At 36.8% G+C, this 24,339-nt stretch overlaps 2 protein-coding genes and 1 long non-coding RNA gene across 7 annotated transcripts in view; 1 reads left to right on the top strand and 2 right to left on the bottom strand.

Moving 5' to 3' along the window:
- The window catches only part of LOC105568093 (neuromedin-U receptor 2-like), a 23,723-nt gene extending 9,196 nt beyond the window's left edge, over positions 1 to 14,527 (top strand). For 4 of the 5 annotated variants that reach the window (XM_012023477.1, XM_012023478.1, XM_012023479.1 and 1 more), the window contains 4 exons: positions 314 to 726; positions 11,123 to 11,340; positions 11,749 to 12,175; positions 13,005 to 14,527. In XM_012023477.1, coding sequence (XP_011878867.1) covers positions 314 to 726; positions 11,123 to 11,340; positions 11,749 to 12,175; positions 13,005 to 13,261 — 1,315 coding nt within the window. In that variant the 3' untranslated portion in view covers positions 13,262 to 14,527. The remainder of the gene's footprint in view (positions 1 to 313; positions 727 to 11,122; positions 11,341 to 11,748; positions 12,176 to 13,004) is intronic. The other variant, XM_012023482.1, reaches the window with a different exon arrangement.
- An 83-nt stretch (positions 14,528 to 14,610) lies between these two features.
- Positions 14,611 to 16,573, bottom strand: LOC105568094. The gene is made up of 3 exons (XR_001009414.1): positions 16,148 to 16,573; positions 15,013 to 15,649; positions 14,611 to 14,916 (listed from the first exon to the last, which is right to left on the bottom strand). It is a non-coding gene; the product is annotated as an uncharacterized LOC105568094 (long non-coding RNA).
- A 356-nt stretch (positions 16,574 to 16,929) lies between these two features.
- On the bottom strand, positions 16,930 to 24,013 carry LOC105568212. The gene is made up of 10 exons (XM_012023685.1): positions 23,866 to 24,013; positions 23,159 to 23,326; positions 22,598 to 22,908; positions 20,569 to 20,619; positions 19,852 to 19,884; positions 18,757 to 18,891; positions 18,212 to 18,347; positions 17,800 to 17,967; positions 17,424 to 17,563; positions 16,930 to 17,331 (listed from the first exon to the last, which is right to left on the bottom strand). Exons 1-10 carry the CDS (start codon positions 23,996 to 23,998, stop codon positions 17,164 to 17,166), a joined length of 1,443 nt encoding a protein of 480 aa, XP_011879075.1. The 5' UTR covers positions 23,999 to 24,013; the 3' UTR covers positions 16,930 to 17,163.
- Between the last annotated feature and the right edge of the window lie 326 nt (positions 24,014 to 24,339).

Raw genomic sequence — 24,339 nt, 5'->3', positions numbered from 1 at the left:
CTTATGTCCCCCTCGAAACCATACAACTTTTGTCTGAAACATTTTTTCATATCTCTTTTAGTTTTTTAAAAAATCGACTGTATAAATTAAAATGGCCCACCCTGTATATATATATAACTTGAGTGGTATGGAAATCGATAAAATAAAATGTGAGGAAAAGCCCCAACGCGTCCGTTCGTTCCAGCTGCGATTTTCGATTGCGGTGTGAACATCGACAATCCAGACGCGAGGTGAAGCCCCCGATAGACTTTAATCTCCACGGGGAGCAAAACATTTGCCCCCCCTTTAATGCTCGTTTTCTTTTCCTCCGCAGGTACGTGGCGATCTGCCACCCCTTCATCTCGCACACAATGTCGAAGCTGTCCAGAGCGGTAAAGTTCGTGGTGGCGATCTGGCTGCTGGCCCTCTGCCTCGCCGTGCCGCAGGCCATTCAGTTCGGCATCATCGTCGATTACGCCGATAATGGCACCGCCAACCTGGATAGCGCCAGATGCTCGCTGCGGTGGGCGCTAATCGAGCACGCCTTCGAGATCTCGACCATCCTGTTCTTTGTGCTGCCGATGACGATCATCACCGTGCTGTACGTCTTGATCGCCATCAAGCTGCGACGCTCGAGCCTGCTGACCACCACCGTCAGTAAAAGACACCACGTTCCCGGCGTGTTGAATCACGTGGACAGCAGCAGAGGAAAGACGAACGCTCAGAGGAACGTTATTCGCATGCTCGGTAAGCGATCTCTTTGACCGGAAATTACAGACCGTACGCGGTTTAAGATGACTGGGTTTATTTATTCTGAAGAAATCATTTAAAAAAGTCCTTCACCAAGACCGGCCGACAAATTCGCTGAACAATCGACGATAAAGCCCGTAACTCTCGGAAAAATTACGAGCAATTTGACTGACCCCGCGTCTCGAAGAATACTTTGAATCGCGATACGCAGAGTGTCCCATAATAAATAGGTCAAACGGTGTAACGATAAGTCTACACAGAAGGTCAAACAGATAATAGAGGCATAATCTTTTCAATTAATTTCAAGCGAGTTTTAACAGAATTTCAATTTGAAACCTGGCTCTAAAGATATTATTAAAACTTAGAAAGCTTTTATTTAAGCTCGGCGAGGAATCTTATTAAAATGTGTCCCACTTATTCACCTTGCGTGCAGTACTTGTGACAGTTTCAAAAAAGTATGTCGTACAATAACGTAATTAGGCAAATTTGTGACGATAACGATTGCTCCACTACCATTAGTTACATTAATAACAGCGCCAGCAGTTTGAATGTAACATATTACATATTCTAGTTCGAAGTTAGGTACGTTCGCATAGTTTCACATGCAAATAATTCAAACGTATCGCGCCCAGACATCCCCTCCTCACGAAAAGTTCAAGTGAGCTCACGTCGCCCGGAGCGAGTTGGTATATGTAAATGCTTAGCTAGACATTGCTGTTGTAATCTCGCGAAATACTCATATCCGTGCTTAATTATTTGAGCTTTGCTCAAAAGAACGCGGATCTCCGAATAATGCTGCAAGCATGCAAGTAATTTCGCAAACACGCAACTGCGGCAACAGAGAGACACTTTGAAGCCGCTCGTTCATTACTTACAAACCTGTAAGTATCGCGTGCTTTCCGTAAATACCTGAGAGTTTCTGCGATCTGAAGATTGTACGAGCATTTATCGACCACTTTTTACACGATCAGAATCTTAATACAAATATAATGACAATTTTACGTCGCAAACGTCAGGGTGGCAGATGCAGCTCGTGATAAGTTTCGATATCAAGTGAGATCCTGACGAGGTCGAGCGTTACGTACAATTTCACGCACTGAAAAAACAATCTGGTTACATTAATTAAAAATCTGGTAGAGCCAACCAGTCGTCTATTAGAAAATTGACGAATCAGAATTCCTTTACCCTCAGGAAGGATTTCTGTTACTGAGATAAAAATATTCTCTTGCATGTATATTTCTCACAACCTCATTAAGTATAAAAATAAGACAATATCAAAGTCAAATCGCTAATTCTTATTCTCCTCTATCGAATTAAAAAAGATTGACTTACTCTACTGAGACAAGAGTAACTTATATAAATGTAAGTTTATATATTCTTGCGTTTAGAATAAATTTTCCCTCCATCTTACAACGCACGAAAGTTGACACCGCGATATTCGACAAAAGACGATTCTAGATTTTAGAAATTATCATTTAAGATTAAAAAAATTCCTTTCTCTATGATAATTACACTGAAAAAAATTTCTGGTTGAATATGGAATCAGATAATTCCTTTAGGATTTACCAGAATTCCTTTAGGATTTACCAGAATTTCTGTAGGATTACAGGAATTCTGGTAAATCCTAAAGGAATTATCTAATTCGTCCATATTCAACCAGAAATTTTTTTCAGTGTATGATTGGTGCTATGTCGATACTATTTTACGATACATTGAAGCGTAATGGCATTGGATCCGGAAATATTTTTCTATGGGTGTTTAGGATTTACCAGATGTGCAGCGAAGTCTAGCAAACTTCTGGTTATGAAATATCGAGCCCTACCCGTGCTAACTAGAAATTCTGTTTGGTTTAACCAAAACACATTCTATCATACGTGTCTTGTTGATCAAAGCATTTTTCTCAGTGCGGGGAACACGGTTATTTCTAGTTAAACACGTCGATTACAATTCGGTTAGGAATACAATGAAAAGAAATTACGACGCTGTTAATTTCATTAATCGCTATCGGACTAGATGCAAAACTAAATGTCGTCGTGCTCGTTTCTCGCATGAAATACGAGAATTAAACAGGAATGATTGCCGTTCTCAAAGTCAACCTGGATTACTAAAAGAGGGAAATATCGAGAGAAAACGGTTATCCCTATCGATTCTGACGGGATATAATCTGCCGTGTCAACGTGTCCGGCATCGCGAATTTGTTCAAAACAGGAATCCATAATATTAGTCATCGAGCCGCACAAATATCAAGATACATCGATTCCAACTTGGAGGGATCCAGGACATTTGGTCGGCTTTTTACGACTTCACGTATATTTCTTCTTTTCAATGTGACATCACCACTCGTAAAGATGAGACCTTTATTCATATTTACATTCTGCTGTACTTGACGTCTAGATTTAAATTGCAGGAGATTTACTTTATACATGCACATGTGTTGTATTTTTTATTGTAAATAACTTAATTCTTTTCTCATTTTTAAATTAATTTTCAGTAAACCCATCTTACGAATAAGGACATAAAAATATATATGCAAAAATATATTTCAGAAAAAATTTTCTTGTATCTAAATAAGCTTTTGCATACTAAATTTCCTTCTCTTAATTATACTTAAAGAACTAATAAAAATTAAAAACAAACTTCCACGGGAAGGTAACTAAATTTTCCGCCTGTCTCCAATTTTGTCTCAACGTGATGATGCTTGAATAATTTTACATTTGTATCGTAAACATTTTTACTGACAAATTGCCTCCGGAGGATCTTGATGGGAAAAGAAAATCTCTACGCCGTTTCCGCGTTGTCGTCGAGCACGTAACAGATCTTCGCACGACGCGCTATTCATACGATACGGTTCGTTCGTGATACGAATAGGATCGACGAACTCACTTTCGTTCGTTGTAAGAACTCATTGACAAGTCTCTCGAGGCTGAGCTATATCCTTCAGCAGGACGATCAAAGAGATTGCCGAACGCGATGAGATCTTGGAAATAGCCGGCCGTGCCCATGTCTCGACAAATCAACCGAGTAATTTCGGACTCCATTATACTATAACCGTATATATTTTCGGAATTACCAGGTTGGACATGTGCATTTAAGTGGGTCAAATCAAGCGAATATCACGACGTCCACCGAACAACAAGAATGTTTCGGCGTTTCGAGGTGTTACGATTAAATCACTCACATGTCTACGTCGCGTTGCTGCATATCGGATACCCTAAGATTTACAGAACGTTGGTGAACGTTTTTGAATGAATTTTAAAAGTTTCTTTTCAAAAAAAAGGAATCGCACCCTCAGAAAGGATTTCCATTGCCGAGACAAAAATATTCTTGACGCATTTATATTTCTCACAACCTCATTTAGTATAAAAATAAGACAATATCAAAATAAAATCAATAATTCTTATTCTCCTCTGTTGAATTAAAAATATATTGAGACAAGAGTAACTTATATAAATGTAAGTTTATATATTCTTGCGTTTAAAACAAATGTTCCCTCAACAAAAGACGACGCATACTATCATTTTATTCTAAATTAAACATTTTTTAATTTAAGATTAAAATATTCCTTTCTCTACAATAATTATGATTGGCGCTATATCGATCCTATTTTGATACATTAAAGTGTAATAGCATTGGAAATTTTTTCTGTGAGTGCGAGTTTTAACGTTACATTATTCCAAAATGATCAAAGGGGTGTAAGTAAAACGTCTCAATTTAAAGAACCTTACTTTTCGTGCGATTTCAAGCGAAAATATTCACGTAATCTGAAATTGAATGGGAGCATTCGCCAATCTCGTTATTTCCCCTCGTAAAAAAGAGCGCCGCTACATTCCCAGCGAATCGATCGCTAGTATTAACGTCGGCGCAAAGAGAGAACAAAAATCAAATCGGCATCAAACAGCGCCCCAGTGTAGTGATAAAATTTGAAGTACGAGGGTGTGTAAGACCCGCACCATATTATTGACATTTCTCGTGAGTTATCCCCTTATCTTCTCCGCCTCACTACGAGCGCCCTCGGGTTCGGGGGCTTGTGTCTAAAACCCCGAAGAATTATTCCGCTCGCGCCTGGTAATAGCCATAGACGAACGACGTGCTCTTCTTGTCACGCTTCTAATCTTTCACGCGGCGAGGATTTCATCCTTGGTCGCGTCGACAAGTTGAGGTCGCCTCCCCAATTTTCGGGCCAGATCTCTTTATTGAATTTCTTGCGAACTTCGCTTTCAAGGTCGTCGAGTCCAGAGAGAAATTTGATCGATGTAAAGGGGACGATACGTCGGGCAAAGATAGAAGGTAACTCATGATTGGATGAGTCAACCCTTTTTGTAAATATGTAACAATGCGCATTACAAGGCAGCGCCATTGAACTTGGAGTATCGTAATTTTGTAAAGAACATTTAGATAAAAAATTTATTGAACGTTAGAAATTCATTGAAATTTATTAGCATTAAATTTACACTTTGCATTTTGCGTACTAGAATCGGTAACGTAAATGACTAGGTAAAGTAAACCGCGATTGCCATTGTTACGCATATATTCATGGGTGCGTTTTGGTGAACGGCCGGTTGTGTACCTTTGCCCGAGTTAAACGGGGGCGATTCTAATCTATTTTCTGACCAATCGACTTACGTAAGACTCGAGCAATCCCCCAAAGTATCGAAGCCTCCGCGTGATCGCAGGTTGCATCCAAATTTACTCTGAATTATGATGGCAGTTGGCAGATCTCCCCGGCTTATCGCTCGCGTAAACGCGCGAACTCTCGTTGCAGCTTTGCTTCTTACAGACCGCGAGTCAAGAGTTTCTGATATCTCTGTGCCTTATAATGCGCGCACAAACACGATAGTATTCCGCGTCAATGAAAAATTTATAAGCGATTACATATCCGAGGTCTAACTCTTGTGCAAGAGTGTAACGCAATATCAATCACGAATCTCGCGGCAACAAGTTTTATTTAGATCCCTCTCATCGAGCCGCCTGGGGTATACTGAGCTTAATGAAGAAGAAACACACGTCCCGAGGAATCATAGTTATCGCATTCTTATAGTCTCTCGTGGTACAAGTATTCTCTAGCGTTCTTCGGATTCCACGCGTATCTCGCCCTAAACCATCGCACGGAAAAAACAATGTAGCTGCTGTAGCTAAAACTTAGCAAAATAGGGACAGCTAATATTTTAGTTGTGATAGCTCAATATTTTGCTACTGTGCCTATTGCATTAGGTGCGACAGCAAACGGTTTGCTGTCGTAGCAAAATATTGAGCTGTCACAACTAAAATATTAGCTGTCCCTATTTTGCTAAGTTTTAGCTACAGCAGCTACATTGTTTTTTCCGTGCGGTATATTATCCAGATGATCTCGATGGCAACAGAGGGTCCGCGTGCCGACTAAAAATATCCAAACGACGTTTCCGCTCTTACTTTCGATTTCTGGATATCGCAAAACACCATCGATGATCAATCTATTCCCGTTCATCGATTTATCAATCTGGCCGCTGGGAAGGAGAGCATTCCGGTAAATTAGCTCATCTCTCTTTTTGGCGCACTAAAGACCTCTCCCTTCATTTACTCTCGTCATTGTAGGGATAATGCATGTTCTCCGTAGAAAAGTTTGCTTTCTACACACGCGCCTATATTTTTCTTCCTTTCCACACACGTACGCCTATGTTTTTCTTTTCTATCGCGCCGATCGAAGTCGGAAATCATCCACATTCCACGGACGAAAGCGGGGGAGACACGTTTGATTGGCTTTGAAAAATTATTTAGGTCGTGGATTTCTTTGTAATGAAATTCTTGTGTTATCAAACCATTACATATGATAGAGACGAAGCGTACACAGAAAAAAGGAATACTCTTCTTTTGAAAATGTGTTTAGTTTCAACGTGAAAATCTTGAAGTGAAATTGTATCGCGTTAAAGGGAGAAAGGCTTACTTGAATGAAGCGATTTTATGTAATTCAATCAGGAAAAAGATGTGCTTATTATTTAAGAATAATTTTCGTGAATGGAAAGGAAACGATATAGGGTAGAAAATAATATATTTTCAAGTCGGAAATTAGAATGATTAAAATTATATTATTGTCAAAATAATTGCATGTATTCTCGAAAATATAATTAAAAGTTTGTTACGAATATATAAAATTACACGTATCTCTGAAGAAATATATAAATTAAGACATATCTATCGCGTGTAAAATTGCTCTTTTTAGGGTCATCGTTTGAAAACGCAACAAATTACTTGTGAATAAGGACTTCATTATTTTACCGCACACGTGTCGTTATCCCACTAATGAAGAAACGATCGCACGGTAATAATCGGACAATTTTATTTGCACGTAGCGCGTTTACTGTTATTTACATAATAGGATATTACATAATAGGAATATCGCGTGCATGTACGTTTGAAACTGGAAATTTTGAAATCCGCGCTCGCGCATAAAATTAAAAAAAAACGTACATTAATCAAAGGAAAATTGAACGAGCTTTCGTGAGTCATGACAGTCGTCCGTCACTTTTGCGCAATAATTTTCCGCTATTATGCTGCACATTCGTAAGTAATAATGGCATATATAACATTCATTCTACAATGTACGGCAACAACAGAAATATACAAACAAATGCATACATTAAACTGATGTGGAAAACAAGAAGAAATATATTAAATAAAAACTTGACACGGACACTTTCGATTTGCATATCATTGTGTTTACACGCGCGAACCTGAAAACGAGAAACTGTTCAGACGCTATTCGCCCGGTGAATTTACGATCGCAGCGGGATCGCTTATCTTCGTTTCCGCGATGGCTAGATACCTTGTACGAGGCGATAATCGAAATAAAAATGTCGACCTTCATACCGTCGAACATGTGGACGAGTCTCGTTTGTCGACGACGTGCGTGGTAATAAAATTGGTTTCCTATTTGCAAAAAAAAAAGAGAGAAAGAAAAAAGTACACGCCTCCCCGCATTTCCGTGCCGTCGAACGTTTTCCGCTATTGCGAAAAAGTGACGAAACGATGTTCCGAATTAACGCGCCAATGATTCATTTGTGTTTTCGATCCCACGTCGACCAGAAGCGTGTATTTACGGTCGCGATACCCCACAAATTGTTAAGAGTTAGTTACCACGAATTTTTCCGGAAATTACGAAATGTTTCGCCAAAATTAAGAATCGGGAAGCTTTTTCATTTCAAATTCCCAAAGTCTGCAAACTGCTACGTAAAATGTTACAAACGTTGTTAATCTCTGACCGAAGTTGAAAGCGAATAATTGCGCTCTATTAACATTAACGTGCTATTTTCGTTCTTTTCCAGCACGGCTTGAAATAAAGCAAAGTTCGCCTGTTAATTAGAACGCTCTTGATGAGCCACGGTTATTTATCTCTAATTGTGAGTTCTTCGCTAATAAAGTTCTTTTCGCCGTTACAATATTACAACTGTTTTGTAAGAAAAGATGGGAGAATCAGGTTTTTCTCCGAATGCAGAGTTTTCTCAATTATTTAATCACGAAAATAACTCCGTAAATTAGCGAAAATCCAGTTTCTTTTTAAATGATTACGTTCGAGTAATTCCTGCGTTTGCCGAGTCTCGAAAGTATGCAAATGTCTTAGTATAACTTTTTAAGCTTTTGCATTGTAGAAATTTGTGTTAGATTTTAAAATATTATTTCGCTCTACATAACTCAGTCGCCTTTCCGACAGCCGTCACATCCTTCGTCCTTTAATATCCGTCTGAGGACGCGTGAGCAATGGTGGTTGTACTTTTCGTGTTGTTTTTTACCACCTCCTGCCAAATTCAGTTTCAATATAAAATATTCGCGACGGCGAGCGTCCTTAACGCTGTATATTCACGCCTGTGATCGCTCACGATTCTTTTGAACCCAGTAAAGCCTTTCTTCAAATCTTTTTAGAAACCTCTCTCGAGGATACGCCTGCGAAATCGCAGAATCATGCTCCCATCATTCCAGACTAAGATTTAGATTCCTTGGTTTTTACCTCTCGGATATAAAAGTAATAGCGTGTAAAGTATTACATTATAATATATCGCAATACTTGCGACGAGAGAGAGAAAGATTTTCTGCTTCTAATATTTCTAGGCTCTCATTACGTTCATCGGTTAGCGTCGATTAATTGCGGGTATAATGCCATAATGATCATTTATCATTAGCGCATTAGTTACAAAACGCTCCATTAATCTCACTCGCGTTCTCAAACGTCTCTCTTTGTGGTCGACTGAATTCTATCTTTAGAATCTTCACGGTTTCTTGATGATCTTCCTGAGCCTTTTCGTTGTCTTACTTCCTTGAAAATTTTTTAATTCTAAACAGACATTACATCGCTGTTCCTCCTCTAATTATAAAAGGTTGTGGCCACAAAATTTGTTTAGGAAACGAATGTTTATGAAACACATGAGCTAGGCGAAAGCATCCGTAAATAGCTCGTGTCATATACCGTTCGCTATTGAAAAATGAAACGCACAAAAGATACAATTTTCTTTTTATAATTATGCAATTTTTGCGAATCTTCAATTTATTTCACAAATTTTACACGAGAACGTATTTTAAAAGTTTGAAAGATACGCGTTGCCTAACGCAAAAATGTACGAAACACATTATCTATATTAACTACATTTAATTATTATTGCATTGCAACACGTGGCAGTTACATGCAACTGTAATTCGATGCAGATATCTAGGGAATGTTTGAAAAGAGTGTCTTTACATTGAAACTTACCTTTTATCACCCGCCGAGGGATATAAAAACGAAGTGTGAAAGCTATACAAGGAATATTCATGTAACGAGGGGACCCGAACTCAATTCGAGTAATCCGAAGGTGGAGATTGTCTGAAATTGCGAGAAACCACTTTCATGCATGAAGATCTCGCTCCCTAAATGTTATGGCCGCTTCGTTTAGTAAAACGTTTCTGTTTCTACCTAATATATGCGAGAACCTGTTTAGTTATAGACATTAATATTTAGAAGCTGATTGAATCCTTTGGGAAGCGATATGAAACCGCAAGAGTTTGGAGTCGAGATTGTCCAATTTTTCCAATCTCTAATGGTCGATTGTCTCTCGAAGACCGCAATATTCCACAGCAATGTGAATAGTGCGATGTAATAAAAGTTCATTTTCTTGGTGCGAAGTAATAAAACTGCGGAAGGTGAGCCAAAGTAGCGCCAAATGAAGGCAAATGGCTTCCGCGATGACCTTGCGTTGTTACTCGCCGCATTCTCCTCGATACGTTGCGGGAGCCATGAATCGCGGTGGATGTGTTCGCACCTCCCTGAAAATGGGCGATTCCTTAGTCTATTAACTCTAAGATATCACCTGCAATTTGGAAACCGACACTAACGGCGCGCATATATCTTTACAGCCGTTGTAATCTAAAATGAAAACGATGTCTCTAAAGTGTTTCTAATTAGAGCACGCGCTAATTTTTTCTTGTAGAAACTTTTATATCCCATTTCGCACGTGAAAATTCGCCACGCTCTGCTTCCCCAACGGCTTCCGACTCAACAGGATAATTATTGTCAGTAAAAAGAATTGTTAGACGACATTAGGCTGGCAGACGGTTTGTTTGTTTGATTCCGACGTCTCGGCCATACGGGTTGTGGTCCTTTTCGAGGAATTTGATAATAAATATCACGTCATCGATATTAAATTAAAAACGGAGATTTGACATCCATCTCTGGGCGTCACTCGGAGAACTATGTTCGAAGGCGCGCGTCCATCCGACGTAACGATCACAGTTAGGACTGTCCTTATAGTTATAATAATAATTCCTGGCTGGGGTAATATTTTTCGCAATAATTTTAATAGCTTGATACGGTCAACAAAAATCGCTATAGCCAGTGTAGGTCGATAAAACTTATGAAATTTTGGTTTATAATCTCTGGCGATATATAATTACCACTCTTGTTTCTTAACACACCATCGACCTTAGATAATGGTGTCCAACAACTGATGTTATTAATTTATTAATTATTACACCAAAAAAAAACTTGGTTTCCTCCGTTAGGAGGAATGGGATCAAGGGGGAGGGAAGGGAAAAGGGAAATTCTAAAAATCGCATATCGACAGGATATTGTGCGGTCGACAATCCGTATCGACGCACAGTTTCTGGAGAGTCGAAATAGATGCGTAAACAACATCTTAAAGTTATATACACGTTATTGCGAATAGTATTATCACAGCCCCGGTGGTCGAGCTGGCTAAGACGCCCGTCACGGATTGTAGGGAGGTCCCAGGTTCGTATCCTGGCTGGGGTAATATTTTTCGCAATAATTTTAATAGCTTGATACGGTCAACAAAAATCGCTATAGCCAGTGTAGGTCGACAAAACTTATGAAATTTTTATAATAATAATTATTGTCCCATTAATTATTGTGTTAAACAAAATTACTTTGCAGTCGCAGTGGTGGTGGCCTTTTTTATCTGCTGGGCGCCGTTCCACGCTCAGAGGCTGTTGGCCGTGTACGCTCAAAGCAGCTCGTCTGAGCCAGAAGGCACCATGGTCACAATTTATACCACGCTCACGTACGTGTCGGGAGTGTTCTATTATTTATCCACCACGGTGAATCCGCTCCTCTACAATATCATGTCAAACAAGTTCAGGGAGGCGTTCAAGGTGAGTCGTTTTCGGAGAACTGGTTTTAATCGGTTCACTTCCCAGTGGCGAATCCCCACGTGAGCCGATTTATAATCGATCGTAGAAGAGTAAATTTTATGTTACATTTTATCCCGTTAAAAAAAATTACAGTTGAAAAGCTCACAAAATATCTAAAACGTATACCTGATATAATTATTTATAATTACATTTTATTATGTTTTCCATGTCTTTTAACATATACTTCTCGCATTTTCATATTAAATATATTTCATATTAAATATATTTAGACAACGAATGTAACATTTATAATTTTAACACAGGCTACGAATTTCGTCTTCTGGGGCATCATCGATAAAACGCGTTGTGATGAGAACGTGGCAGGAATACAAAATTGTTTCGTAATTTAATTTTATCTCTCTTCTGCAGTCGATGTTGCCCAAGTATTGCATCAGGAAGTTTTCGTCTCACAAGAGCAATCGCCGAAAGCCGACTTACAGCAGCCTGTCGCGGTATCAGAGGTCGACGAGGCATCGATTCGACGCCCAGCACTCGCCCTCGATATCCGTCAGCGACGAACAGCAGCGATTAGCGCATATCGCACTGGCGAACGCAAATTCCTGCGAGTCGAACGGACTCGCGAGATCGCAGAAGGAGCGAGAAGGGCGACCTAACATCGCGGCTGCGATCAGAGAAACCGTAGGCTGCCGAGATTATACCAGAAGAGTGTCCAGGGATTCGGCCAGCAGCCAACTTACCACGATGACATCGTTAAGCAAGCAGGGCAACGAGGGCAACAACAACGCGAACGAATGCCTACTGAGGATCCACAGATCGCCAAAGGCTGTCACTTTAGGTAGCGTCTGTTTGCACCCGTGTGCGTCTTCGCGCCATTAATTAATCCGTAGGCTATCGTAGAGAGGAAGGTCCTCTATTATGAGAATTCTAATATGAGATAGTAGGTGTTCAACGTCCAAATTCGATCGCAAATCTTTTTCTCGCAACGATTACTCGATCTAACAATCGATTTTCCACAAAACAAGTGGAAATCAAGGTGGAGCCAACAGATGATGCCCATTAATTTAGGAGAAACTTCGCTGTCGCATATTAAGAGCCTATCCCATAATAAAAGACTAATCAATGACGGGTAAATCAGTGACGCGAGGTTTTTTAAATATGCCGAATTAATTGAGAGATTAACAGCGAAATACACATGTGATTATGTATATAAAATGTCTCACGAAGATACAATGGTTGAAATACTTTTATTTTGTCTTATACATGCTTCGAAGAATGATTGTACGTAAAAAAGTTTCAAATACGCGAAACGATAAGCATTAACGCACGCTTATCGTTTCGAAATTAGCAGCGTTTCGAAACAGACTCTTATCGCTTTCTAATTTTGGTGTTTAATTTATAACATCGAAATTATGGAAAAACGGCACGAAAAATTACAATCGTAAGAAAAACATACTGTATTTCTAAATGCATATTATAAGTTTTACACGCACGCATTCTACGAGCAGAGGACGTTCGTAATTAAGGGACAAATTTATTTCAAAGTAAAAAGCAAAAATTATATTTACACGAAATGTATTCGCGCTTACAAAAAGCAGAAACTCTCGCATCCGTCGTTCAAAAATTTCTTGCATTAACTGTTATCCCTAACATTTTGGTATTTTCAGCAGGAATCCTCACGGAAAGATTGGGCCTCGGCACAAAAGGATTTTTCGCGCAGCATCGAAAGAATTCGCCGACCAGCCCGGCGAAATCGAAATCGGGAAATGTGATTGCGGTGCCACCGCGATTTCAGAGTCACCCGAGCATCGAGAGCGCCAACACGATTAGCAACTCCAGCCTTCAGGACCTCGACGAGACCGAGTTCACCGGATCGGAACTGGCGCGTTACATGGGCGAGCTAAACTTCGAACTCGTCACCTGACGTCCGTTCGTCGCGGGAGAACGCCGTCTCTCGAATTAGATCCCGAGAACAGATCAGAATTACTTTGATTGTGGAAATCGCAGGTTTGTAGAAACTTCTAACTCAAGAGTTTTCCCGAAGACCACAATCGAAGCCAAGGATTTAGTGTACTGAACGATGTACACCAAGATGAATTCACGTGGAGCGTTTGTCGAAAGAGTTTCACGAACGGTCGCGCTTGAAGAAGCGAGAAGAAGTAATTCAATCATTTCGATCGCACAAAAAGATGCAAAATATATGGAAATTAACGATAATGCTAATGAACGATATTAAAATCGTCGCTCGCGGCTTGTGAACGCCTATGTGTGTTGCCTCACGCAAAGAGCCAAGCCGGAAATTATGATATAAAGCCCGCGTGGATGTCTGTTATCTAAAGTACGTATGTATGTGAAGATTATATTTCCCTATCCACATAGCACGGCTGTTAATAATGCTAGTCTTCTCTGCTGCGAACGGTGAGAATTTGCAGACGCAGTCTCAACGTTCCTGAGAATGAACAGTGAACATTATACCGATGATCATTATTATGCTATTCTCGTTAATAAGATATGACGTTATGCGTGATCAAGGCGAATGTTCTGTCGAGACCGGCATGTCCAACCAGCTTCTCGTTTCCTTTCGTGGATAACTGTATTTTTGTGATAAAACCAGATCGCACAAGATTTTAACATCTATCAAAGACTTGTACAAAACATAAAGTCTGCGTAATTAATCTATTTTTGTTATCTCATGCGACGTTGGAAATGCATGAACCTGCATAAAATTATTTCGACGTCATCAATAAAAAGTATATGATTGCAAACCATAATTTCTTCAGTAGGAAAACAATTTATACAATAATCTTCTTCCTAAGAAGTTTGCCTATTTATCGATTAGAGTAGAAAATACTTAGAGTAGGAACAATCTTAAATAGAATATTACTCGAATAGGATTGCAATATATTTTCCAAGGCATACATTAGTGAAATTGCATTGAGAAATGTCTGTAAAAATATCTGAAAGATTATTACGATACTTATTATTGATACCGTCGATGTACTTATTGTGTACATATACGTAACTGGGAATTTCATTATTTATTTTTATATCTACATATATTAGTATGATAATAGTCAATGTTTCTAGCTTTATTTTACAGATAATAAATACCCGATCCGTTTGCATAAACAACAACTGTACAATTTATGTATATGCATATAATTTGTTAAATAAAAATGTAACAACCGTCCGTTTCAAAGCGCTTTTAAAGTCGCGAATGCATTCACATTATCAACTGTTACCATTTTACAAACTATACTTACATCAAAAGTCTTTATTCTTTTTGTAGATTACTTCAGATTTTTATCTCATCACGAAAAAAAAACAGTAACGAAGCAATTTTTAAGAGAGAGGAAAAATAACAAACTCGCCGATGAGCAACGATATCTACAAATTTAAAAAAACTATAACTAAAAATTTTATGTATTATTAAATTTTAGGTCGCATCTCGATGGAAGCTGTAGCGTTAGGGCGCGAAACTTTTCCACTTCTTCAATTCAGGATGAACTTGATTCATTCCTGATCAGGATAAAATCTAGACGTTCAAAATATACAGCCTACATGACAACGCCGCGACAGCTAAAATAACAGAAATGTATTTTCGAACTTCTGTAAAGATAAAAATTAAGACAGGTATCGACAGTTTGACACACAATCAATAATCATGACCGTAACCATCGCTGAAGTATCTGCCGTTAATCTTAACTTGAGACTCAAACTTGTCGAAAAAGAAGGGCAATTTTTGGAGGGCGGTTCCCTTGAGTTTTACCTTGAAAGCGGAGTCGTGTTGCCAGTAGTAAACAACGGAAGCTACGAAAATAAATCTGACACTGCGTCACACAAAGGTAGAGAGAGTCTTCATTTTCGCAATACACTGCAAGAGGAGCAACAGAGATACAGCGTGCGACAATTGTTCGGGCAATGCACGCTTTGTTGATTCTGAAAGAGCGGCTTCCGCTCTTTTGCGGTACAGCACTTTCCATCAGTAACATTATAATCCTGTACGCACACAACGTGCATTGCATCATATTGATTAATCAGACCTGCCGTTGGCGTGAAAATATTGAAAAGTTCTATGCCTGTTTTCAATTACGTAATGCCAGTCGGTTATTCACCCACGTTCGCTGGCCATTGTCATTATTACCTTATGTTATATCATCGATTGTGACAACAATCTCCATAGTCTCGAATTCATCGGACCCATATAAATTACCGTTCTTAGCGATAAAACGGGCGATAGCTCTGGGCTGATGATATATCTTACCATCTATCTTCGGAATCGGCAGTTGTCTACATGTCTACATGGGCGTGTCTACAATTTGTAAAAAACGAAAATGACTACGTTTGTCATTAAGTTATTGTTGAACAATATTCACTAAAAATATTTGTTTATTATAGAAATATAATTAAAAGAAAAAGTGAGTGATTAAGCTTACAATCGACCATAACTGGCAACGTGTTTTTAACACGGAAAATTTAATGCGAAAAATATTACCAAATTGGTTTAAATGGCGAGACGCCCGCCTAGAGTGTAGGGAGGTCCAGGTTCAAACCCTGGCGGAGGTAATGTTTCTCGCAACAAATTTTCTGTGTTAAAAACACGTTGCCAGTTATAGTCGATTGTAAGCTTAATTATTGTTAGTCATGTACTGACGTCAAATAATTCTTGAAAAACAGTGAACTTGACACCACAAATGAAAGGATCGTAAAACAAATTTTATAATATTAATTAATATTTAAACAGAAAAAATGACTGAATCTGCAATCAATTATTTCATAATCGCAAAGATATAACATAGAAATAACATACTTGGTTTACATTTCGGCCACTGTTTTAAGCTGAGTCTAACATCCTCGAATTTAATCGAAAAGAAAGTTACGAGAAACTTCAAACTTTTTTATTACTTTGCAGCCTGCAGTCTGATCTCTTATAAACGTCAACTTTCTGGAAGCCGATATATTGTAGAATTATTCGCAATTTGAGTATGACTGAAATTGTGCTAAAGTAATATTCTTTATGTTAGTTGCTCGGAAACAGGCGTCCTTGATTTTATCAGAAATGTTTTGCGTAAAAACTGAAATTAAACGTACATAATACATTTTTGATGTGCCAAATGCACAAAGTTATACGAATTTTACTATATTCCGCTATTATGATTCTTATTATTCTTAGTTTTTATAACATATAATATTATTTAATGTATAAAACATACACAGAGAAAATTTTCTTTTAAAATTTATCCTGAAAATATTGTAATCGCGGGGCAACACGGCATTTCAAAGAATTTTATAAGAGTTTTTTGAAATTTTACCAGGATAAATTTTAAGAGGAAATTCTCTTCGTGTATGTACATGCGCTATATACATCACGTGAAGGTCATCTTCAAATTTTTTAAATGGAACCCCCTTTAATCCAAACAAATTTTGTTTAAAACCTTTTTCCGCATCTTTCATATTTTTGGAGATATTTGCGTGGATCATTTAAAATGAGACTGTATAACAATACAAAATCGTATGATAATTGTATAAAACATTATCAAACAGATAAGAGTAAAAAGAGATTAAAAATGAGAAGCGATAAGTGATAACACATTTTTACCGAGTGGAACAGATTTTATTTCCTTTTATTATTCGTTACATAATAATATTAGTTGTTAAAGTGCAGGAGAACTGGCTGAAGTTATTCGGAAGTAACGTAATTAGCACGCTATTATTCTTATAAAACATTTCGAAAGGGAATAGTTATTAAAGAAGAAGTTATTAAAGAACGACACCGGCGCGTAGCGAATCAAAGGAATTTAAGAGCGTACAAAATTTTCGTTTTATTTACAATTGCGTCTTGGGTCGCTTCTCGATGTAAGCTTTAACCTTGGGCAAAGCGCGAACTTTCTCCACTAACTTCTTCAATTCGGGATGATCTTTGTTCGGATCCCCAGCCAGGACAAAACCCAGATAGTCGCAGTATCCAGCCCACAAGAAATCTGGCCAGGATAGCTAAAACAATTGAAAAAAAAATAATAATTTGGCTCTTTACCAAGACAAAATTAACAAGGTAAGGAGCTTGGCATGCAATTACAAATTATTACCTTGCCGCCCACGAAGTATCCACCGTTCTTTTTAACTTGAGCCTCGAATTTGTCGAGATAGAAAGGCAACTTTTCAAAGGCGGTCTTCTTGAGTTTCTCTTTGAAGGCGGAATCTTGTTCCCAATAATAAGAGGATAGAGCTACAAGAAATAATTTTGCCTTAGGAAACATGCGGCTCGTTGTCAATCGTACAGCTGCTTTATGCAAAGTAGTTTGTCACAATAACATTAAATCCCCACTCCGTTCGCAATGTGGATGGCGTCATATTAGGTAATTGTTGCGGAAGACTCGTAAAGTCACAATTACGTTGTTTCGATGATTACGTAATTGACAACTTGTCATCCTCTCGCGTTCGCTAATAACTAACACTTTTTACCTTGTCTTATATCGTCTATAGAATCGACAGTAGCATCGATCTCCATGGCCTCGAAATCGTCGGATCCATACAAATCCGCCTTCTTCGCAAGGAAGCGTCCGATGGCTCTGGACTGATTATATTGCTTTCCATCGATTTCCAGAACCGGCATTTGTCCCATGGGCATGTCTGTAATTTGTAAAAATTCCATTAGATTATTGCGAAGCAGCATCTATTTCATATGCGCGTTTATAATAGAAATGCGACTAAAATAATCATGGGATAGAACGATAACCGTGAGAAGCTCAAAGTAAATTTTACAATACTAATTATTACTTACTAACGAATTAATACTTAATTAGATAGAAGAGAACGGAAATTATGACTGTATCGTAATTTATTATGTCAATAATAACATATGAGATCAACATACTTGGCTTGTACTTCGGCCAATCGTCGAAGTTGATTCTGACATCCTCGAATTTGATGCCGCAATGATTTAACAGGAATCTAAGTGACTCCCCAAGGCCGGTAACATTGAAATACGTTAACTTGTACGTCGGCATGTTCTGAAAATTGTATAAATAAAATTTAATGTCATGTGAAATAATCTATTGGCGCGTTTTTAGAAAAATCTAAACAAGGATACTAATGCTGGCGCTATGTGACATGTATAATATGTACATTATATAAATATATTATTCAAAGTACTCGCAATGAAGTACTGACTAGCTTCAATCATTATTTTTAGATCTTCTTCAAACAATTATTAATTGTTTACTATAAAGATCAGAGATAGAAAATTAGAAATATAATCAAACTTGATATTTGACGTTTGATTATGTAATTGCATTAGTATCCTTATAACAGGTTTGCATTCACTTAAAAATAAGTAATTTTCAAAAATATTAATTTGCACAAACATATTTCGCATATTCATTCTAGAAGTAGGTAATGGAGGAGACAATTTTTCATTACCTTGCAGTCTATGGAATTGATCTGTCGTAAAAATCGTGGTTCTGACAACCGATGCGGAGCTGTTCGCGAATCGAGAACGACTGAGCGTTTCGTTGGAACGTAACTGCGTAGGCAGTTACTCGGGGGACTTGGGTCCTTTTGCCAGTAGATTATGGAGAAATACGGGATTTAACACACGCCCAACACACGCACAGAATTATATCTAACAGAATACATCTGACAGAGTGCACGCATGGAGGTTGCGTGTAACGGTACGTTAATGGAAAAAAAGGATGCGTGTCTCTTATTTTCTCGTGAGATCGAGATGCTAATCACGGAACAGTGATGCATGAAATTATATTGAGGCCTATACCATTGTAACAATAAACAGAATTTTTCTCGCGCTTAACATTTTAGTTACACATCGCTGCGTACACAGTTGGAAAATGTTGATTTTAATTCTATTATATATAATATAAGTGAGAGTGATTTCGAACTGTCATTCGACTAATTATATCTGTAAAATGTAAAAATTACATTTTTTAAATTTATTTTGCCATTAAAAATATGTTAATTTTTCACAAAATTTATTTTAAATTATTTTGAGATTTGCATTTATTTTGTGTTAAAATATTAACTGAGTATTAGTGTGAATATTTAACATATCCATATTATGTTACATTAACACAAAAATTTGTGTGGACCGTTTGAAACATGTGATATCTCTTAACTTTAACACACATTTTTCAACTGTATATTCTTTTCATGCCGAATATAAGAAACTTCCAGATTTTTACTTTTTATTTAACTTGAAACGATTTTTTTTAATGAGTCATTCACGTTGACCAATGTCATACGTAAAATGACGCGGCAAAAATAATTTTGTACTATGGATAACAATATGTCTGACGACTCGTAGTAAGCATATGTTATTTGTAAAATTATAGAAATCGAAATCGATTATAATATAATAATTGCACGTATGTTTTTAGACAGGCAAATTGTCCAAAATATTTAAAGCCGTGCGATTGATAGCGATAAAAATTACATAATATTTCGCCAATGATAACGCTTAAAATGTAAGTCTGCAAAGCAAATTATATTATCTGAACTTACTGTAAATAACGTGTGTCTCTGTACTGACATTATCTGCAACATGTAATGCATATATCATTACGTAAACTGATTCCTCTGTGCTATTAATAGCAATAACTCGTTATTTCTCAATGACTCGCCAGTTTCACTCGCGTAAAAAAAACCGGGAGAAAAATATGATAAGTAATGATAATAAAAAGTTGATTAATAAGCTTTAAATATATCAGAGTATTAACAGCTTGCAGCTTTAATTTCAAGATAATTATTAAGAAGTTAATTTTAACTTAAAAGCACACGTTTTAATATTCAGAAAAGAATAAGTAAAAGATGATGCAAAGAATTTATTGGCTCAATTCTATTCTTAAATTTGTACATCAAGTCTTTCGATATCAGTCAATCTTATGTAACGTATTAAATCTGTAATTAGGTATTTCAGGTATTATTTTTTCAACGTAAAGACGTAACTTTTCAAAAGATGCGTTCACAGAGGCCGTAAATAAATAAGTCAAAGAATATAGTAGCGAACTTTCTTCAAGCATTCAATATATTACAATACAAGAATATTCTTGGGAAAAATATCTATATTGATCAATGTTAATGTTTAATACAATTTTTTTGTCTAGAAAGACCAGTGTATGTGGGTGTAATCGTCACATTGCAGCGTAGCACGCGTGGACAAACTTTACAGTTCACAGTTACTCAGTGAATAGTAATAGACCCCCCTTAATTGTAACTAACTTGTGCGACCTTCGGTTGTATTATAGTTATACTCAGCAGTAATATTGCAACCTAGCAACCGTAAAAGCCACATCATCGCGATATGACTTGAAAAGCATCTTCAGTGCTATCGGTATATAAATGCAGAGCATTATCTGCGTTATCTGCGTTATCGGTGTTATCAGCAAATTAGTTACTCAGCATTTATTTTATTTACTACACACGCCCCTTCTGTGTCATAAGCACTTTGAAGACAGATATCTATTTACGCAAATCTAGGTACTCGACCTCTTGGCTGTTAAATTCTTGATTATACTGCTGTCATTTTTCGTCAACATGACGAAATTTTGTTTCTTATACTTGCTGTGTCTTGATTATAATAAGATTAGCTTGTCTTTCTCTCACTTATGAATAAACTTCAATTATAGAATATGATTGGTTGGCTAGCTTGAAAACGATTCAAAAATAATTTTCTGACATCAACGCTCTGTTTGTATTAATATATGAATTGAATACAAAATTGAAACAATGTATTAGGTCTGTGCATATGAAACAATATTTACACAACAATATCGATTGTCTTGCGAATAACATAAGAAGAAATGAAAGCTCAATTATCAAAGAAAATAATATTTATTCCCGCTTTCAATTTATGAAAAACATAAGAATCGAATCAATATATGAGTCTAGCAATTTGGCTGATAAATTTTTTATTTTTTTGTCTTTCTATTAGTTTTCAAGGTTTATGCCCTCCAGTCATATCGCGATATGACTTTTGCGGTTGCTAGGTTGCAATATTACTGCAGAGTATAAATTATTTTACAACCGCAGTTCGCACAAGTTAGTTACAATTAAGGGGAGAAGTCAATTACTATTGACTGACTAATGTTTCTACTTTACCGTTGCAACATAGCTTATTTTCTATTTCCAAGAACAACTTGCTACGAAGTTGAGTAAACAAAAATTTTCCGAAGTGACAACAGTCCAAAAATAAGTCTTAGATTAATTCACGTTTACTCTTTCTAAGGTAACAGGTGGAAAGAGACAAAAATAAATTAAGTTAAACCTAAAACACAAAACCGAAACTCCAAATCCTAAAAACTCAACACCCAGCAAATCCCAAATTTCAAAACTCAAAATCCAAAACCTTAATTCACGTTTGTCTCTTTCTAAGGTAACAGATGGAAAGAGATACTACGTATCGTGTAGGGATTCGGTAGGCAGGGACAGGGGGACATAACTCAATAATTTTATAATGTAATTTATATTTCTTTTATAATACTGTATACGTTGTAAAGTAAATTATAAGAAAAGTTAAATAAATAATAAAATTGTAAAAAGTCACATTGAAAAGAAAAAGAAACCGCCGATTGAAATCGGCGGGGGTAGTGGATGGCCTCTTTCAATTAAGTTGAACTATTTTTAAGATATATGTATTATTATAAAAATGTCCAGTCATTCTTGTTTGTCCATTTACGGTGTAAAGTTTATGATATAAACTTAACACTTTATGATAGAAAAGCATTTTTTTATATTTAAAAAGACGCTTTCAATTTTTCGTAACTACTTGTTAAATATCTATCATTATCTTCTAATAATTTTACTTTATCATAAATTAAGAACGTAGACGGATTATGAAAAAAGTGGACGAATAAAAAGGTCAATTTCGTGGAAACGAAAGAAGTCCACAAAAAGTTAAATATAATTAATTAATTAATTGTAAATTTATTGAAATACAAAAGTGCGTAAATGAAGTACAATAGTTCAAGTTTTAATCACATATAGTTTTATCTTTGTCATTTGACAATATGCGAGTAACAAGTCTACAACGGCTGATAAAGTATACAATTGTACCTCCAAGGCGTAGTTCTTGAAATTATAATATATATAGCTTGACGTAGATAGAAGCACAATCTTTAAAAAACAAATCAATATTTTATTCAAATTTACACCAACAAATAATCGATTCTATCAGAAACTTAACCAGCATTTTATTACATATTAATTATAATATATATATATATATATATATGTATAATATTTTTGATCACGGTAGTATAGTTGCTGGACGCTTCGCGATCCATTTCTTGATGGCCGGTACTTCTTCGACCTTCTTCTGAAGTTGTTTCAAGTTCTTATACTTCTCGACGATGTCCTCATTCATCATGAAGTTCAGATACTCCAAAAGAGCGACAAAAGTGAAATCGGCCCACGACAGAGCACCACCGACGAAGTAACCGCCGTTCTTCTTCACTTGAGCGTCCAAACGCTCCAAATAATATGGCACCGTTGTTTCTTTGGCAATTTTACGTTTCGTCTCTTTAGCCTGTTCGTTACTTTCATAGTGGAAACCAGCAATATCTGGTGCAAACAAAAAAAAGATACGACAAATAAGTGTGACAACTCAGACGACAATCATTTCAGGGAATAGAAATCAATGCAGATGTTAAAAAACATGTTTCTTCACTATTCATCATTGTTTCGGAATAAATCTGACCATTATCGAGATGTAAACCTACTAAAATTGTGATACAAATCTGTTTTTAAAATAAATCTCCTATCCTGGTAAATAAGCGATAAGTATAGCGCAAATATAATATTATCTACTCACTGAGGCGTAAATCGTGTATGGTGTCGATGGTCGAATCGATTTCCAGAGACTCCCAATCGTTCTTGCCAGCAAGACCGCATTGCTTCGCCAAGTAACGGCCAATAGCTACGGACTGATCGATCTTCTTCCCGTCTACTATAAGTACGGGTACTTTGCCGAATGGCATAGCTGAAAGATAACGTTAGAACGCATGAATATACAATATACTGTTAAAATTGATAAGGTTTCTAGGGACACTCTTGGGTTATTGTAAATTTAAATCTACAACAATTGGATGTTATATCTATTATATATATTATATGTACATATACATTGAGAGTTTTTACGATTAATCATTGCACATAATTGAAGTACAATTACATTTTTAAGTCTTATTGTTACTTTGGCAACCCAAATCTTAATTTGTTTTCACAAGTCTCAGTTTAGCAATTCAGTCTTATTTTCACGACAATCTTCTCTGCTGTACATTTACCATATATTATTAAATGTGTAGCATAATTATTACATCAAAATATTTTATGTTAAAAAGTGAAGAAGTATGTTTCGATAGTTCGTTGCTCCAAAAAATAATGCAAAAGCTACATATCTTTGCCACGTCATAATTGTATTCGTAAATTAGATTTGCAGAACGATCGAGTCGGATTAAGCTGGCGACAAGTGATCGTTGACAGCGACATGTATTATTAATGTTAATCAATTGTACATACTCGGTTTAAGTTTTGGCCAATCTTTCCTGTCGAAACGTTCATCCTCGAATTCAATGCCAGCATAGTTGAACAGGAATCGAATTGGCTCGGCCAATGCAGTGATGGGGTAATAAATCAACTTGTAGGAAGGCATGTCGCTGAACAGAAAGACACGGAATAATAACTATTCTCTTATCGTATAACATAAGATATTTAATATTTTGCAGCCTTCCTGTTCTGTTGCAACTTTCAAACATATTGTTCATAACGAGTGTTGCTAATTTGTCGGCAACCCATAACAAACAGCAACTAACGAGTACATAACATCAATATTATAATTTTTCTCTTAACAATACAAATGTAATATACAGGGTGTCCTGAAATTCGCGAATCAAAATACCATAGCAAGAATGTCGTCGAAAAAATAAATTGAAAAGTTATTTGCCATTTTTCGTTCCGAGCAGTAGTTTTTTTTAGATAAAAAGGTTCAAAACA

This window comes from Vollenhovia emeryi, unplaced genomic scaffold (genome assembly GCF_000949405.1).
Source record: "Vollenhovia emeryi isolate VEMERY1.0 unplaced genomic scaffold, V.emery_V1.0 DF939131.1, whole genome shotgun sequence".
NCBI lineage: Eukaryota > Metazoa > Arthropoda > Insecta > Hymenoptera > Formicidae > Vollenhovia > Vollenhovia emeryi.
The sequence above is the reverse complement of the archived record's forward strand: the minus strand, read 5'-3'. Positions and strand labels throughout refer to the sequence as shown.

Bases quoted from the DNA above. Each gene is read 5' to 3' on its own strand.
- LOC105568212 (XM_012023685.1), bottom strand. From the start codon at position 23,998: ATGCCTTCCTACAAGTTGATTTATTACCCCATCACTGCATTGGCCGAG. The intron at 20,620-22,597 runs TGATCAAAAATA...TACGGTTGCTAG, and splicing joins GTCCAGCAACTATACTACCG to GTTGCAATATTACTGCTGAG. The intron at 17,332-17,423 runs GTAATAATTTGT...CAATTGTTTTAG, and splicing joins GATACTTCGTGGGCGGCAAG to CTATCCTGGCCAGATTTCTT.